We start from the raw sequence: 17,824 nt of genomic DNA, 5'->3' as shown, positions 1-17,824 counted from the left end.
CAGCATGGTGGTGGTGATGGTTTACAGCCTGTCAGGGGCAGGAGGGAGAGATGTCTAACAGCTATATCACCCCCTCAGAATAAAGAACCTGTTGTTTGGAGGGAAATTACAGCACACCCTTCCTCTCTGTGCCTCAGTCTACCCCTCATTTGTTTTTTTCATTTGTTCTCTCTCCCTCTCTATTCCTCCTCGGATTGTCTGTTTCACTGATATAACATTGTTTTTCCACTCTCCCTCCCTACCTCACCCCTTTCCCTCTTCCACTGTCATTTTCTCCCCCTCTGTCTATTCCTCACCCCTCCCCTCCTTCTGATTTCTCCCTCTCTGTGTCACCCAGGGCTTTTTGTTCTCATTTCCTCCCAGATTCACTCCTCCTGTCTCATTAACGAGATGTTTCATTGGTGGAGGGCTGAAGCTGTTGGAGCGTGGAAGGCGTGGTCTTCTTGTCTGTGAAAAGTCTGACATTTTTAATGGTTGTCAATTGGATATTATCAAACTTGTGTCTCCATTTCATTTTATACTCTTGTGCAGACACCCACACCTTGATCAACCCAGCCAGTCAGTCAGTGAGCCAGTTCTGTTCTGTTCCAGTTTCCAGTAAGCTGATCCTGCTGGCAGAGCCAAGTGGGGAGACTTCCTTTTCTGGAAGGACCTGATGCATCGTGTTAATGATCCTCTCTCTCTCTCTCTCTCTCTCCCTCTTGCTCTCTCACTTTCTATCTCACTACTGGCCTGTCAGAAGGGTAGAGAGTCTCATTTCGTATTACAACGTCTGAGCAGGGAGCAACAGAAGAATCATCCAACCTGCAGAGTCAAGAGACTGTGTGGATCACACCCCCTCTGCTGTCTTTACGCTCTCATTCTACCTGTCTTTCACACCTGTTTTTTTCTGTTTCCCTGTCTTTCTATCCCTTATCTTTCTGTGTCTTTTTCTCTCTTTTTGGGTGTCTCCAGTATCCAGGCTCAGGTAGGCAGCACCACATCCAAGCCAGGAATACTCTCCTTCAAGTCTTCTTCTCTCCTACCTTTCTTTCCTTTCTTCATCATACACATCCACCTCCACATCTTCTACCTCCTCCTCCTCTCTCTCTCCACTCTCCTCCTGCCTCCACACCCTGAGCGCGCCGGAGAGAGTCGCCAATTGCGCACGGCCGAGGCGAGCAAGTGGGAGTGGACCTCTGCGAGCTTGTGTTTGTGAACGTGGAGAGGAAGAGGAGAGGAGGAGGAGGAGGAGGAGGAGAAGGAGGAGAGAAAGAAGAGCATCAGCACAGTCCCCTGTCTCTCCTCTCTTTTTCTTCTACTTCACGCGCACTCCCACTCTGCATGGAACAATCCTTCCTTCAGCGCTTCTAAATGGACATTTCTGTGGCAACGTCTCACCAGTGAAGACAGCAGCTGCTGCCTCTCCGCTCCACAAGCTTCTACATGCTGGATTTAAAAACAAAGTGAGGAGAGGAGTGGAACGGGGGGAGATCTCCTAACATGAGTGAAGAAGCTAAGGAGAAAGCGGGCAGTGGGAAAGGAGCCCATCGCAAGAAGAAAGGCAAAAAGGTAGGCGCGAGAAAGAGCGTTTCTTTGTCTTTCCTGCTGCTCAGTTGTTGCTTTGGCTGAGCAGAAGGTGTTTGAATTGGAAGGTGGAGGTTTTTGAATGAGGTGTTATCAATGGATGAGGTTGGCAAACCCATTTCAAAGTGACTGAAGGTGTACTAGATTATGTTTTTATTAGTTTTAAATCTTTTTTATTTGAGGATCTTGTCTAAAAGTGTGATCTGACAGCGGGTTACAGACACGTAAAATTGTCTTGTATTGCATAAGAGCAACATTTAAAGCACACCTTGGTTTTTGTTTGTCGTGAATTTTCTCTGAAGTGTTACATTTTTTCTGTCTTGCACAATCTCACATGTAAAGAAATATTTTCTAAGCCTCACCTGAATTGCTACCAAAGCCTAGAGAAATGCCTCGCTGTCAGTCACCAGTCATTATGATCCTGACGCTGCGACTGGTCGGTCTGGTTGTTTTGCTCCGGTTGATTGGCTGGGGGAGCAGTGGTATGTAGAGTGCACAGAAAGAGAGAGAGAGTGTGTTTAATGTGAGACAAGGGGATGTCCTCGGGGGTTAGGGTGGGGGCAGCAGAATGCACGCACCACTCAGGCATCTGTTGGACTGTCAAACTCTGGCATAGTAATGTGTGTATATCTGAGACACGCGCAATGTATGCAACTATGCATAGAAGAGTAGTTATTATGGCTTTTAATTAAAGGTATTTGCAGCCACAGAGACATGTTTTGACTTATGAAGTGGAATGTTTAGGGTGTTTGTGTGTCTGTGCATGCTCTCATGTATATACTTATATATGTTTTTCAGGTTGTCTCTCATAATTACGCATGTAAAGATGGCAGTTTGTTGTGTAACGTCTCTGTGATCCCCATGCTGTTGGGCTAGCCTGTGATTAATGCTTTCTGGCACTCAGAGCGACTGATCACACACAAACAATAATACAGAATACACACACAGACAAACACTATGCTTTTCAGACCATTTGGGCTTGGATGGGGCTACCTTCACAGTGGCCCTAGAGACCAGGCGAAGGGAAGAACAGCAAAGCAGAGAGACACATTTACAGCAGATAGCTGCTATAGGTTTTGTAAGGCTGAGTAAATCTGTTATTGAGAGGGAAATGTGCTCTGTTTCTCCTGTTAAATAATTTATAGCTGCTGTGATGTGTGCCAGCCTAGCGGTAAAGCTGTCAGTCGGATTCCTCGATGACAGCAAGAGACAAGATGTTCGAACTATACCGGCTTCAATAATGAAATGTTGACACAGAGAAGTGTCCCATTTTTATGGTGTAGGGGCAGGAGAAGATTAATAAATGTGAGCAAACTGGACCATGTTTACCTCAAGACCAGACTGATGTACAGTCGAACATGACAGTCAGCAAAAAAAAAAACAGAATGAGAGACAATTCTGTTTAAAAAAAAAAACATTTGAAAACCTGGACTACTTGAAACAAAAATGGAATCATTTACATACCTTTACCGACATAAACATTTTGAACCCAGCAATGCCAAAACCAAAGTACTTTTTTGACCTAAAGCCTGGCACACACTACAAGATGAATTGTACCAATTTTCCACCTGATTTGCCCCTTCCAATCAAATTTGATGAAGACCCAACTGTCAGGCAGTTTGAAGATTCTCATGACCAGTTTTCCTGTGGTGTGTTTTAGTAATCCTTCCCTCTCCAATCTGCTCAGAGCCAAAACCATTGGAGCCACTCTTGACTTTAGATTGCGAATATTAACCCATTAAAGCCTGCAAACACCAATTATAGTCAGAAAATTCTCATTTTTTGGAACTGAAATGTTTGTTTTCTTTCTTCTGAAATCCAAAAAAATCCAAATATCCATAAAATTTAGCATATATGTTTTTTGTATCTCATTTGATACATTAGGTGTTTTCGGTAACTGATAATCCACTTGAGGGCATTTTTATCATTTATCAGATTGTATTCAGAAGGTTTTTTTTGTAATTTATTGATCATATTGATTAGATAGAGGTATCATAAAAGTATGTATCAATTATGATACAACAGGCTTTAAGGGGTTGAACATGTTCAATAGGGAAACATGGAGAACAGCCAAGCAGACATGAGCAGGACTATTACATGGAACAAGACAATAGCTAGGAAGTAAGCTGATCCAAGAAGGAAGCACAACAAACACAGACATGGCAGCAATAGTAAACATGAAATTAGATGGACATTAGAAATGGAGGAGTGACTTGTTGATTTGGTGCAACAACCTGAGTGTTGCAATCAAATTAGCAAGGGTGGGAGCTAGAACAAAGCTGCTTCTGCAGTGGATATATCAGATAGCTAACAGCTAGCCACATTTAGCTTGATTACTCAAAAGTTGCTTTCAAGTGTGTAAGATTAGAAGTTTGAGAGTGGAGACTGGTCATCAGTGAGCAGAATCTGTTAGTGTGTGGTGGTTTATATGTTATCATGGGTGGGGTCTGGTATAACATTATTTCATTATATTATTTGAACTGTTTTCTGTCATTTTTTGTTTTCACTGACAGCAACAATAACCTGATAAAGGTTACTTTACTTGGTAACTTTCTACAAGTCCAAAACTCAATAAATACACACCATAAAAACCCCAAGTTGGTACATCATTACCATTTAAGGCTGTTTGACGTATCTGCTCCTAGCAGACATTAAAGATAAGGGCTGGAGTGTAACCAGCACCTTAAATTAGAGTACAAGATGTTGGCACAAATGGAAAAAGTTGTTTAACAGTGGCAGCTTTTTTGAACATAATCAGTCAGGTGTTAAAAAGGATCAAGTATGACCAGTCAGTGTTAAAATACATCAGTAACACATTTTATTAGACAAGTAACAAATGATAATGGTTGACATGTATATGTAATATAAACTTAAAAAGTAAGGCAATTTGTGTTTGGTACATTATTTCTTTGTTGTAACAATGCTTCTTGATAATAAATCTTATATTGTTGGAAAGCCTGTTTATTACCCTTTTAAATGATGCCACATTTGTAAGGATCATGCATTTGTGGGATGAGCAGCAGAGCTGAGTATGTGGGTTGCGCCCATGAAAAATGTGCCAGATCTTCTCTGCCAATGCCAAACAGCTTATTCTGCCATTGACTCTTGTTTGGTGTTTGGTGGATTGGATGATTGAAGTTTGAAGAAACAAGACATATTGACAATTTAACAATATTTATTTAACTAACAGAAGCCTCAGTAGTGTGTGGAAGAACCATCACAGCCACAACAGCCTGGCACCTCCTCCCCATGCTGGTCACCAGCCTGGTCACACACTGCTGTAGGATGGCATCCCATTCTTCAACCAGCATTTGTCGCAAGTCAGCCAATGTGGTTGTGTTGGTCACTGTGGCACGAACAGCACACCCAAGCTGATCCCACAAGTGTTCAACAGGGTTAAGGTCAGGGCTGCTGTAGGGGTGAGCGTTGTCATCTTGGAGGTTAGAGTTCTTGCTGACAGCGTGAGAAAACAGTATTACTGGGATGTTGTCTTCTTGGGACGCCCACTTCGCGGCCTGTCTCTGACATTCCCCGTTATATGGAACTTGGCCTTCAGTTTGGAGATGGTAATAGGGTTCACTCCAAACAATGCCGCAACTTGGTTTTGCAAAACACCAGCTTGAAGTTGCCCAACCAACGTGCCCTATCCACATCAGTCAAACGTGGCATGCCGATTCTTGAAGCAGACAGCTACTGACCACTGTAGCAGGGCCCGTGCTCACAGGTGCTGCCAATCAGGCCCCTGACTGGCAGCACCTGTGGGTACCAGAGGCTCAAAACAATAGTCAGTGGCAACAGCAAAATAAGCTGTTTGGCATTGGCAGAGAAGATCTGGCACATTTTTCATGGGCGCAACCCTCATACTCAGCTCTGCTGCTCATCCCACAAATGCATGATCCTTACAAATGTGGCATCATTTAAAAGGGTAATAAACAGGCTTTCCAACAATATAAGATTTATTACCAAGAAGCATTGTTACAACAAAGAAATAATGTACCAAACACAAATTGCCTTACTTTTTGTTTTAATTTTAGATGCTGTTTCCAATGGGGTTGGTATTTTTTTTTTTTCTGATATCGATGTTAATCCATACTTTTTAGATAGTGCAAGTGCCTGAATCAATAATTTAAAGAGAAATAAAGTGGGATAATTCAGTGCATAAATAACTTCTATGATCTTAAAGGCTCAAACTAAGTTCATATAAATCTCATAACATGCTTTGTGCCTTTCATTTGGAGTGGCAGGAGGTTGAATAAGGTTGGGTACCAAAATGAAGCACCAAAATCTGTGATGTAATGAGGTATGGTAGATAGCAGATGTGCTGGTATCAATACCATGTTGGTAACAGATTTCGATACCCATCCCTGGTTTCCAAAATACCTGATAACATCTATTACACTTACAATATTACACTCCATATGTTATTATTAATTTAAAGCCCCCCTTCAGTTTGTGCTGAATTACTGACCCATGGGTGCAGAAGAGGCATTGCTGGTTTTATCCTGCACATGTTTAATTACTGACTTATCCTCTTTTTTATAGTCAAGTTCATCCCTCATCAACATATCTGCAATAGAAAAGGTAAAAAAATTCTGTCTTGGCAGTGTGATGTTAACCAATTTGTGTGACACCTACCCTATGGCAGCATTTTAGGCATTATGGAAACGGTTATCTTTTTATGCTTTTGGCCTTGTTTTGCTTTTGAAAGTCATATAGGGAGTTATCTATTAATTACTGTCTGTTTTATAACCTGCTAAAAAGTCTTCACAGGAGCTTTAAGTTATTAATTTATGTAAGAAAAAATTAGTTGGAAAAAAAGATTGTTCCTTCCAATATTATGAAACTTCAATTCTTCTCAACATCAACTCCATTTCCCAGAGGATTTAGATAAAAGGGGTCGGGTTAAATTCACCAATAGGATTATGACTGAGGCTCAAAGTTCTCTGTTGATGTATTTTCCCCAACAAGCCTCGGCCCGTTATCTCTCCCACACAAGCTCCAGACGGCAGCCATGAAACTAAAAAAATAAATAAAAGCACCATCACGACAAAATGATGAATATTTATGCTTTTTTCTTACATATGGATGTTTGTTTGTTTGTTTGTATATGGCGGTCCATGTGTGTTTGTGATTCTCTCTGTGCACATGTGTGTGCCAGATAACTATGCCAGATGTGTTAATGATTGTAGCCATGGCAACTAGTTTCTGTTCTGAGCGAAGGATGACGAGAGAGAGAGAGAGAGAGAGAGAGAGAGAGAGAGAGAGAGAGAGAGCATTTATGTGTGTAGTGGAGAGGGGGTGTACTGGTGAACTTGGTGGCCAGAACAGAAATATATTTTTCATGAGGCAGCTGCTGTGATGCGGGGAAGCTCAAGGATACAATCAAGCATCTTTTGACTCAAGGTCTCAGACTTCTCTTCGATTAAGACAGGAGCTGTAAATCACCACCAAACATAATGTTGTGTTTGCTGTTTTGTGTGAGTTCATGTCCATCTGTGTGGTTGTGTATTTAGAAAGGGTTGACGGCAAGTCTGTGGAGCACTTTGATGTTACTCCAAATGGTCTCCGAGAGGCTTAATGATAAGAATTTGATGTAGTGATAGAGATTATGAGGTTTACATAACACACAAACACAAACACACACTGAGCAGTAACAGTTGCACATATTCCCACCAAACAGAAGCTGCTGCTGGGTCAAGGGGAACCCTCTTGAATAAATATCTTTACTTATGTGTGCAAAAATGTGCACTTTCACTGGTGAGCTTGAACAGGTTAAAGCATCACTACTTTAGCTGCTTAAAGCTCCTGTGAGGATTCTTCATCTAGTCATGTGACTGGAGTAAGACTGACAGTATGACATACAGAAGCAAAAGAGATCATCATCACAATGATTGATTTTTTCTGTTTACATGATTTAATGCATGTAAAACACAGCTGAGGGGTCAGTGTCTGGTGCATAAAATAACAGCACACTTTAAAAACAAAACTGGTTTGCATTTTTCTGGGCAAAGATTCACACTAAAGCCTGATTTATACTTCTGTGTCAAATCTATGCCAAAGCATATGCTGTAGGTTTGCATAGCCTTGAACCAAAGCTGTCAAATGATTGCATTTTAATCATGATTAATCTCCTTATGTAGAACTTTGAAATTCCACTCTTTGGATTTAAAACTTGCATTATTTTGGGGTTTTATACTATCTAAGGGTAGTTGTTCCTCCTGTTTGGATAGAGACCTACTTTTATTTTGAAAGAAAATTTGGAACTTTAAGTAGATTGAAGACTATGACAGGAACTTAACCACGAAAAGGCCGCTTATCATGAACTGAAATGGAAAATAAGGGAGTGATATAAAAAATGAGCTTTTCTATATTATTTTGCAGAAGACTTTTGATTTGTCTCAGAGCTTTTGGAAGTTTTTAAATGGAAATGAGACATTAAGTAGAAGTGGTAGACTTATTTTACATCACTGTGGCTGCTGGGAGACATTCAAGAGGCTTAGCTAAAGTGGCAGAAAAGGACAATAAAACATTAGATTAATGCAATAAAAATCAAAGTGCAACAAAAAACACTTATTATTAGGGGTATAATTGTTCGGTGCAGATTCAGTTCATCTCTCTAGATTCTCAGCCCTTATCAGGCCATGAAATGCAAGCCTTATGCAGGCAGTGTGAAAGCCCTGACTTTTTGACATACATTCCAAAATGTGACACTGCCGTTACGCAGTCTCCACGCATCAACTCTGAAACAACCATGAGGTGATATGGTTGACAAGTAAAAAACAGAAGGAGGGTTTCTTCCAATTAAAAAACTTTTCCTACTCATGAATTGGGCCAGATCTGTCCACTGGAGGAACCAAAATCAACACGTGAAAGTAGCTTTAAATTGGACTAAAAACATCATTTTCTTGCTTAAGGAGTGCAGAGCTAAGAGAGGAAAATGTGCCTTCCAGATAAGAGAAGACCCCAGGGGACTCCTGTTGAAATATCTTCCTTGCAGGAGTCTAATAAGTGTAACTTATCTTAAAAGAATCTGCTATTTGACTTAAGAAAGACAGAAATGCTTATATTAACAGGAATGTAGGAGCGCTGCTTTAATTAGCCTGGTTTAGAAACTTACATAAACTGCCCCTTCTCCTTATATACAATATTGTTAGAGACAACTGAGATGAAGGAGGTTTGGATTATTGATGGATTTAGTGTACTTTTGGGAATGTAACACAATCAAAACTCAGATTACAGATAGATACGCATTATTGTTTAGTTTTCCTATATTATTTGTTATTCAACATAAATCTCCCTATGCGGCAAAATAAACGCATTATGCAATTGATGCTTACATAGCGATGCTGTAGAAAGACCGGAGTTTTACCAGGTTATCGCCCAAAAATAAATCCCTAAAACTCCAAGATGTGCTCTATGTTTACACTGAGATGGTTGTGTAAGAGCTGTGTGAGGGACGAGGGTGTTTCTGAAGGAAAGACCTAGGCAGAGTTGTTTTTAGTGTTTGTGGAAACATGCAGAAGGATGGAGACAGTTGAGAAAAAGGTATTAATGAAACACTGGATTTCTGTTAGAAATAAGCAATTTCTGCCAGTATGTGCTGTTTGCTACTTTGAGTATTCAATTTACGCTTACAAACATATCGGCCATTGACTTGTTGCTTAAATTTTGCTGCAATAATATAAAACAGTGCAAAAACAGCTGTTCGCCTAATGAACTCATAATGTGAAATTCATGATGGTAATGTAGATAAATCAGCAGGAATGAAGTAAGAGAATTTAAAAAACCTGACTACTTCAGCTAATTTCTGCTCATCCTTTCACTTCTTCAACTCCCTCTTCTTCTTCCTCACTGGACTGTACATGTCTCTTTTGTGTCTTTCTCATAATAAAACAGCCAGGCAGTGATGCTCGGGCAAGCTCTGTTCTTTGTCTTGGATGGAAAAACCCTGCCAGAGACAGAGAGCCTCGCGTCTGGAGGACTGGTGAAATAAGCCGTTCTTTGACAGTGCGTTCAAAGAGAAATGGCACATCACATCCCCCAGATAACAGCAGGCCATTGGTGAATGTGCTGATGGAAGACGTGAGTGTGTATTTTCTGTGTGTTTGAGCGGGGAGAGACTCGGAGAGGGCAAACGAAGTGCTGCTTTTGTTTTTCAGATTAGGCTAATGGACTTGGCACAGCTGAAATCCTTGAGAGGGGTTTGTGGTTATGCTGTATGGGCTCTTTGGGAGAGAGGGAAGATATGTGTTTGCTTTAGTGGGAATTACAGTAAATACAGTAGTCTGGCTGATTGTGCTGTTTGGATAGTCTATGTTTTAAGGGATATTTAAGAAAGAAATCCCCACAATCCCTAAATTTTATCCTCATTAATGAGAGGATTTGCTGTTATTCTCTGTTTAATATATTACAAACTTAATTTTTTTAGAACTTGGATTGTGTCCAGACTTAAAGAGTAACTAAACCCTCTGACCACATTTCTTTCAGATTATAACTTATTCATATGGAGATTTAATAGTATATTGATCAGTTAGGGTCCAAATCTCACAGCGTTGTAGCACAAAATCTTTAAGTTCTGTATTTTGAGTTAAAAATGTACAAAGCATCTGCCCTCTACAGGCTGAAACTGGTGGCTGCAACTGATTTTTTTTTTAAGTAATCTCATTTGGCTGATCTGGTGCCAAGTGACGTATGTGGTGCCATCAGCCATCACCACCACCACAGAGCTTAACAGCTACCGCTCAACTTTTTACACACCTGTAAGCTTCACTCCTAGCAGATAACAAAATTAGGCGATCCACGTTTTACTGAATCAAGAACGTTTTTTTATTTTTTACAATTGTTCTCCAGCCATGGAGAAAACCCTCTCCTCCCTGACGGAGATGCCCGGGATGCACAGGTAACGGCGTGCCAGCCGGGACAGGAGAGGATACCTGGACCGGGACATTTTCCACCACAACAGTGGGTTACTGTCAGTGGGCAGCGCGGTTTCACTCTCGTACACCAGCATCTCTTGTTGTAGTGAAGCCTCACTTGCCAAATCACCACCAGTGTATGCACCACCTTGGCAATAAACATCCCTAAAAAGGTCCCCCATGGCACTGAGAGCGCTTTTCTCCTCCTGGTGCATCCCTGTTGCCGCACCTCCACCCTCCTTGTTTTCTGTGCTCCCCTCCTCCTCCACAATAATTTTCAGCTCCCGTTTAACATATGGGTGAAGTGGAGGCCAGGGAGAGAGGGAAGAGACTTGAGAACGATTAAAAACGTCTAAATACATATATAAAAAACACAGTCGAATAGTAATTTAAGCATTCGAATTTCAATAAGTTTTTAATATTCCAATTATATCCGAACCCCGAAATTTGTTCCAGCAGCCTCAGATGTCAAGAAATCTTGTGATTTTTCAATCTCGCAAGATCTCATAGCACGAGCTCTCGCCCAGCCCTGTCTTCTACATGACCATACATCTTTGTTTCTCCATTTCAGCAGTCTTGTTCTTTTTAAATGGCTGTTTAATTCACCAGCAGCAGTAATTGTGGAAGTTTTGTGAATTAAGTTGGGATCAGCCAACCAGCGACATCCCTGTAACACTTACAGGGATGTCTGTAGGTAATGTAGTGCTGTCGACAGATATCGTGAACAACCATGTTTTTCTTTTTTTCTTTTAATTAGATAATGAGAAAAAATTATACCATATATTGCAATAATAACATGGTAACATAAAAACTTATGTCTTCTACATGACCGTATATCATTGTTTTATGCTCAGGTAGCTTGTGATAAGACTACCTTGAAAAATTATAGTATTTGTCTAATAATCAAATCTGAGTAGCAGCATAGACTGAATTATCTTGTGGCTGATAAGAGACATCTTCCGACTTTTTCTTTAAAGATATATTTTTGGGTATTTTGTGGCTTTATTCATAGAAGGAGAAAGTGAATAGAGTTGGAAACAGGGATAAGGGATTGGGGGAGACACGTGTGAAAGGAGCCAAAGGTCAGACTTGAACCTGGGCTTCCTGTGTTCATTAGGCCATCTGTGCCATAATTTTCAGACTTTTGAGAATAAATCAAGTCCCTTGAGTATTTGTCAATTTAATCAGAACTGAAGTACTCAAGTTCTGTCCCACCATTAATGGTTGAAAAACCTGATCTCAAGCCAATATTACCCTTACTAGAGGGCTTTTCGAACACCAATACTGGGTAAAATTCAATGTGAAAACAAATTTAACTCTACAAAACTTCTTTTAAGTAAATGTCAGGCTTGTTCTGCAACCTTTGCAGCTACATTCACACATAAAACACCAGAAAAATCAATTGAACCTGAATATTGATATTGGTATCAGGCCAAAAAAACTCTCCATCCTGTGCTTTCCCCATCACTTCCACCACCTGACATCCCTCGTTCCTGCAGCACATCCTGGGTGCCGCACAGAAATGTGACGACTTATATAAATCAGCACTCACATGTGCTGTATCAGATGGACTGTGGAGGTGTGAGTAAGTGCACATGTGTGCTTCCTCGGCAGCTCTATAAATGTATGCATGCATGTGTGTAGGTGGGTGTATTCCTGCCCTCTCTGTGTGGATGAAGGTAGGCGTCTCAGAGCCCAGGCACAGCTGCATGCCCAGGGGGGGAGAGGGCATAGGGATCAGCCTGTCAGAGCTCCATCACTTGCAGATGAACTGTCTCTGTTCCTCTCTTTCCACAGAGGGAGGGAGAGAGGGATGATGTGAAAAAGAAGAAGAGGAGCCAGGGGAGAGAGGGATATAGAGGGAGGGGAGGAGGTGAAGTAGAAAGGGGGCTACAGACGGAGAAGTGTGAGAAGTGATCAGTGGAGTGACAGAGGAGGAGATGGGAAAGAAGGAGAGATGGACGTGTGAAGGAGGAGTGTTTCTTTCTGTCACTTTGGAGCTCTCCCTTGATCTCCAGACTGCTGGAGGGGAGGTTTAAGGGGCCAGTGGGCTTCATCAGAGGAGCATGTCAGATTTTCAAAAGCTTCAGACCCTACAGTACACATACACACACTCTAAAGAGTCTAAATGTTGAATGCTTTGTCCAACGTTTACTTTAAAGTCCAGTGAAATCAAATCTAATATTTATTGATTTCTCACATGTGGCTTCCTCTTACAGCCACAATACATTGGTATCTCAACCAGCAATGACAAAAAGTCAATTTGTGGCTAATCTCACAGCTTTAAATTGGTCATTTCCTGGAAAACATCAATTATGTTGATTACTTATCATCACATCTCAGCAAATAGTATATTTGCTTCCAACGAGACAATCGTAGGGCTTTTCTCCCTCTCTTACCCATGGAACAAACAAGCTAGCTTTAGCCATTGGCCTTTGCTGTTTGGGGTTTGAATATTCTCGCTGAAAAGCTACTATGAAGAATCTTAAACTGTTTATAAGCATGATGAAATCACCACTGTTGCCTTTATATGAGCGTACAAAGCAAATGAGACAGTAATACTATTATTTCTTGTTAGTTGTAATGGATGTTATTGCTGCTATTGGATTGGTGTCAGTGATGGAAGTGGCTTTATTCATGAATCCTACAACAAAGATAAGAGATAATGGTTGGATGAAGAGATCAGTCATGCTTCTTTGTCCACAGGAAGCAAAACAACACCAGAAAATGAAAGTTCCCCACTGTAGCTTTAAGTGCTAGTGACGACTTTAAAAGCCAATCAGTTTCCACATCAAAACCCCTCTCTTGCTTCCTGTTTTAAAGGTTAAAGACATACGTCACTGTACAATGCATTATGGGCTTTTTTGGTTTCGCCATATTGGCAAACCATCTGTGGTACTAAAAAACAGACACTGCGAGCATTATTCCATTGTTTCTAATGATGCTAAAAAGTAGTTATAAAGAAGGTGGTTCATACGAACCTCTACCTGATGCAAAGAGATGCTGGATGAAAATATCAGTATTGCTTGCTTTGGCCATTATGTGACTGAAAGTGCCATGAATTTCCTGCCTTTGTACCTGCAACATGTGCAAACTTTTCATGCACACCGGCCCTCCTGCGTGAGCTCCCTTCTCCCTGCTTGGCTGCCTCCCTTGCTGACTGACCTGTTGTGTGACTGACTTGCTGATGGCCGCGTTGTTTAATCACAACTCAGCTTTCTGTATTCTAACCTGAGGCAGCCGCTGTTGTCTGACATGCATTTATATGCTCCAGCAAGCCTCACAATAAAAACAAGAATACAGTACAGGCACACAGAGTCTACAGATAGAAGGCTGTTGAACCAGACCCAATCAACAGAAAAAGGCTTAATAAGGTCCTGCCACTCTTCACTCGCTCTTTCCAGCCCTCCACAAACCCTCTCTCCTCGCTCCTTTCATCAACAAAAGCAAGCAATCTGAAGAAATGCCTCAGTGAGTTTTTTATGTTCTGTCGACGAGAATGAATCGATACCAGCGAGAGCTCAACGCAATTTAAAATGACTTTCTCTCCGAGTTAGGATCAGCGGGAGCCATGGTATCTTTTAAACATGTAATAACCAGGTCTTTGATTAAAAATGTTCAGAACTCAATATCCTTGGTGATGAATGATGTGCTTTTAATCACAAAACAGACAAAATTTATGATTGATATGCAAAAAGGGCTAACATGTTGAACCAGGTCTGCTTGGTGACCCAGACTGAAGCCTTCAGACGTCTTTAGTGTAGTAATGTGTGCCTTCATATCAACTACTCTGGTATTTTTCTCTGCTGGCAGCTGCTGCTGCCTGAACCCTGCAGCCTCTTCCGTTTCCCACAGCTCCATCCGGAAGGCTCTTTTACATCTCGTTCTGTTTTTGTTCTCTCCATTTCTCCTCTCCTTTTCTCCCTCTCTCCTCCTCCATGGAGTAAGACTCCATGGAGTAATGGAAAACTAGAGACAGAAACTGAGAGACAAATAGAGAGTTCCACTGTCAGATTTAGAAACCCCTTTTTTTATCAAGTTTGGGATCCTCCTTAAGCCTCTCCTGGTTCGGCGTCTCCATGGCAACTGTAGAGCAGGATAACAAAAGCTTTTGTTCCGTACTGAAAGCAATAACATTGGTTTATGCTCGGTGTGCTGTGTTGTCTGCTGACCTTGTTGTGACTGCAGCGTTGTCTCACCTCATTTCTCAATTATTTAACATCAGTGGTTTTACTACAGCTTGTATGAATAAGACCCCAAAACACCCTGCAGATCAGAACTGCTGCTTTATTTATCATCTATACTTTACTAAACCGAGTCACAGATACACTTAGTTTTTAATTTGATATACAAGACTGGGGTCATGATGTGGGAAAGTAACAGCCATGTCCTGACAAAGATCACTCTATTCCCACTCTAATTCCTGCGATGTAAACTCCTCTTTACTGTGATTGATGTGCATGCTGATTGTGTTTATTCACAATTACTGCACACAGAAAGCCATGGTGGGTGAAAACAGTCTAGATTTCAGTTTCAGATTTTGGAGTAGAGGCCTACGAGGACCTGAGCTCAGCCAGGGACAGAAACTCAATCCAGTCTTTAATTACAACCACTTGTATTGCACATTTTAATTAACCATAAAAAAGGGAAGAGAGGTGCCTCTCTGTGCCCCCAGTTCTATTTGTGTCAGATTATGTTTTGTGTAATCAAGAATACAGTCAAGCCGTATGGATGACCTCTGTTTTAAGGAGGGGATCAGGAATTAAAGCTTTCTTGTGAGTAACACAGATGAATGAAAAGGAAAGGGAACTGTGTAATTAGAGGAGATGTCTGCTCTGCAGTCTCTTTACAAAAGGTCATGTGTTACGACCCTTCTGCTGGATATCAGCTTAATGACACACTTATTAGTTGGATCTGATTGTCTGGTGCATAGCTGCAGAACTGATTCTTTGTTTTCAAGCGTGGAGCAAATTGGCAATGTGCTGCTATTTTTGCAAAATCAGTGCCAAAAGACAAGATGAGGGAGACCTCCTTGAGATAAAAGCGGTAGATTTTCAGTATTGATGCTGGCCAATCATTGCTCTAAGAAGTTAGATTTTACATTTTGATTTATTTAGTCTTTTATGGTGTGATTGACACGTAGTTGCTGCCTAGAGTACAAGTGGTCCAGTGTGCTGAGGGCCTTTTTGTACATAGAAGTGGACTGGGGTGTTTGGTATGGATGGTGGGGATTTAGGAAAAGTTAACATTTTAATACATTTACTTTTGTGCTCTATGCTATGATATGGAAATATCTCAAATTAAACAAGATAAACATATTGTGGGTCTCAGTATACTTATTAGCATTAGGGATGCACGATATTGGATTTTAGCCAATATGCAATATTTACTACTTTAGTTTAGCCGATACCGATATTCAAATGTAGTTCAGACCTTAAACTTCAGTCTTTAAAACACACATTTAAAGTTTGAGGATGAACAAATTAAGAAATTTTATTACTTTAAAACACAGTTTAAAGTGTAAGAAATGATGATGATTAAATAATATGTTGGTCCAGCCTAAAACTCTACTAACTTATTTGTTCATACAGCCAATATTAACAGCTGATATAGGCAGATCTTTATAGGCGGAATATTGGTTGTAAATAGAATTTTAAATATCTGCTGATACAATATTTTAATCTTATAAGCTAATATCTGCTCATACCAATATCATGCCCATGATATCGAGCTTCACTAATTGGCATGCATTAGAAACAGAGGGCAATATCTGATTACATTGTTCCAATGTAAGTAATTAAACAAGGTATGGTAAATTTAAAAACAAAGTTTATGTCAGTCTGAAGTTCTTTATGATTTATACCAGCGGTTCCCGACTTTTGTTACCTGGTTCGATATGTGCACAAATAATCTGGAAAAATGGCTTAGTTAACAATTGTGCAGATCTCTGAAAAACTATTTGTTTATTTATTATACCTTTATTCATATAGGGGTTACTTTACAGTTTGTGATTGTCCAATTTGAGATGGTTTGTGTTTTTCATCAAAAGTTGTCTAGCTAAAAAGAACTGTCTTTTCACTGATGTAGTGGAGTATTCTTTTTTAACAAAAAGTGATTCCTGTTAAAATGCTCTTCATGAATTTACATTTCCGTAGCTTCATGGATTTACATTTACATATCACCATGAATTGCAGCGATTCTGGCAAAGGATGAACTCTATTTATGCATCGTAACAGACTTTTACATTTTGTTTCTTCTGTTTAAAGAGAGAGTTTTATCTTCCGTTAGCATGTCATTGGCTGTTTGCAGTAGAACCATTCATGTGGAGAGTAAATTAGACTGAAGGGAATCTTCAGTGATGCAATCTTGGGACTCATTGGCAGTCATATGAGGTAGAATCTGCTTAATTAATGTCCTCAATCAGACATCTGCATACTAGTGCAGCTAGCAACTTGCTCTCGTATCTCAACTCCATTCTTAAGACTCAAGTCGTTAGTTGGGCTATAATCAAAGGAAATGCGTGGAGGGAGAAGTCATGGCTGGAAATCCTTTATTACCCACTGCTGGGTGCACTGGAAGCCCAGGGATGTTGGCAGTTGCTCCTCAAAGCTTTTTCATCATCAGATGAGGGTGATTGGGTTCAGAAATTTGGCAAATTAAAATCATCAGACGGGATTTTCAAACTGCATTTGCAACTTCATTGCAATTGAGGCAGTTGTTGGGAAGCAATAAAGATCTTGTTTCACTGATTATTTCACTGACATATTCAGCATTATCAGTCTAAAAAAATAATTGCATATTTTGATTAAGTTGCACTTATTTATGTTTTGCTTTTTCATGGTTTTATGATTTTATCCCAGGCCGCCTGCTTGCTGTTTCCACAGGGACAATCCTCAAGATGTTGAGGGGTGGTAGGCAGTAATACAGACTGGAAGGACCAAGTTAAATGCTCCCCCTTTTAGATCTCAGTTCAGGGATGGCAGCAGCGTAATGTGAGCCTGAGGCAACATCACCTGAGCCAGACGGTGCGCTGGCATTTGGAGAAGAGGCTTGAAAGGAATAAGAGGTTAGGAGTCAAGGCAGAGGATGATGACGGATGATAGACAGGAAGAATCCCATCTTTTTAAAGAGAGCGAAGCAAAGAGAGTCACAACAGGTGAAACCACCGGCGGGACTCATGAGATGTTGGGCGGAGGAGAGAGTGGGAGGAGAAGTATCAGGATATATGCAAGTAAACGCTCACATGTGCACCTAAAATAAACCCCTACAGGCATGCAGGAGATCCACATTCCCAGGAGCTTCGGTGACAGCTACAGATTTCTATATCAAGGTGTTATGTAACA

General features: G+C 40.7%; 1 protein-coding gene across 28 annotated transcripts in view; it reads left to right on the top strand.

Moving 5' to 3' along the window:
• The first annotated feature begins 828 nt into the window (after positions 1–828).
• LOC121510735 (ankyrin-3-like) overlaps positions 829–17,824 on the top strand; it is a 221,904-nt gene continuing 204,908 nt past the window's right edge. For 25 of the 28 annotated variants that reach the window (XR_005991982.1, XR_005991979.1, XR_005991975.1 and 22 more), the window contains exon 1: positions 830–1,551. Coding sequence is in view for 4 of the 28 variants with exons in the window: in XM_041788932.1 (XP_041644866.1) it covers positions 1,483–1,551 (69 nt within the window). In the remaining 24 variants the exon portion in view is untranslated. Of the gene's footprint in view, positions 1,552–17,824 lie in introns of all 28 variants that reach the window. The other 3 variants (XR_005991985.1, XR_005991971.1, XM_041788925.1) reach the window with 1 other exon arrangement.

Source organism: Cheilinus undulatus, linkage group 6 (assembly GCF_018320785.1).
Source record: "Cheilinus undulatus linkage group 6, ASM1832078v1, whole genome shotgun sequence".
Classification (NCBI taxonomy): domain Eukaryota; kingdom Metazoa; phylum Chordata; class Actinopteri; order Labriformes; family Labridae; genus Cheilinus; species Cheilinus undulatus.
This window is presented reverse-complemented; position numbering and strand designations above follow the sequence as displayed.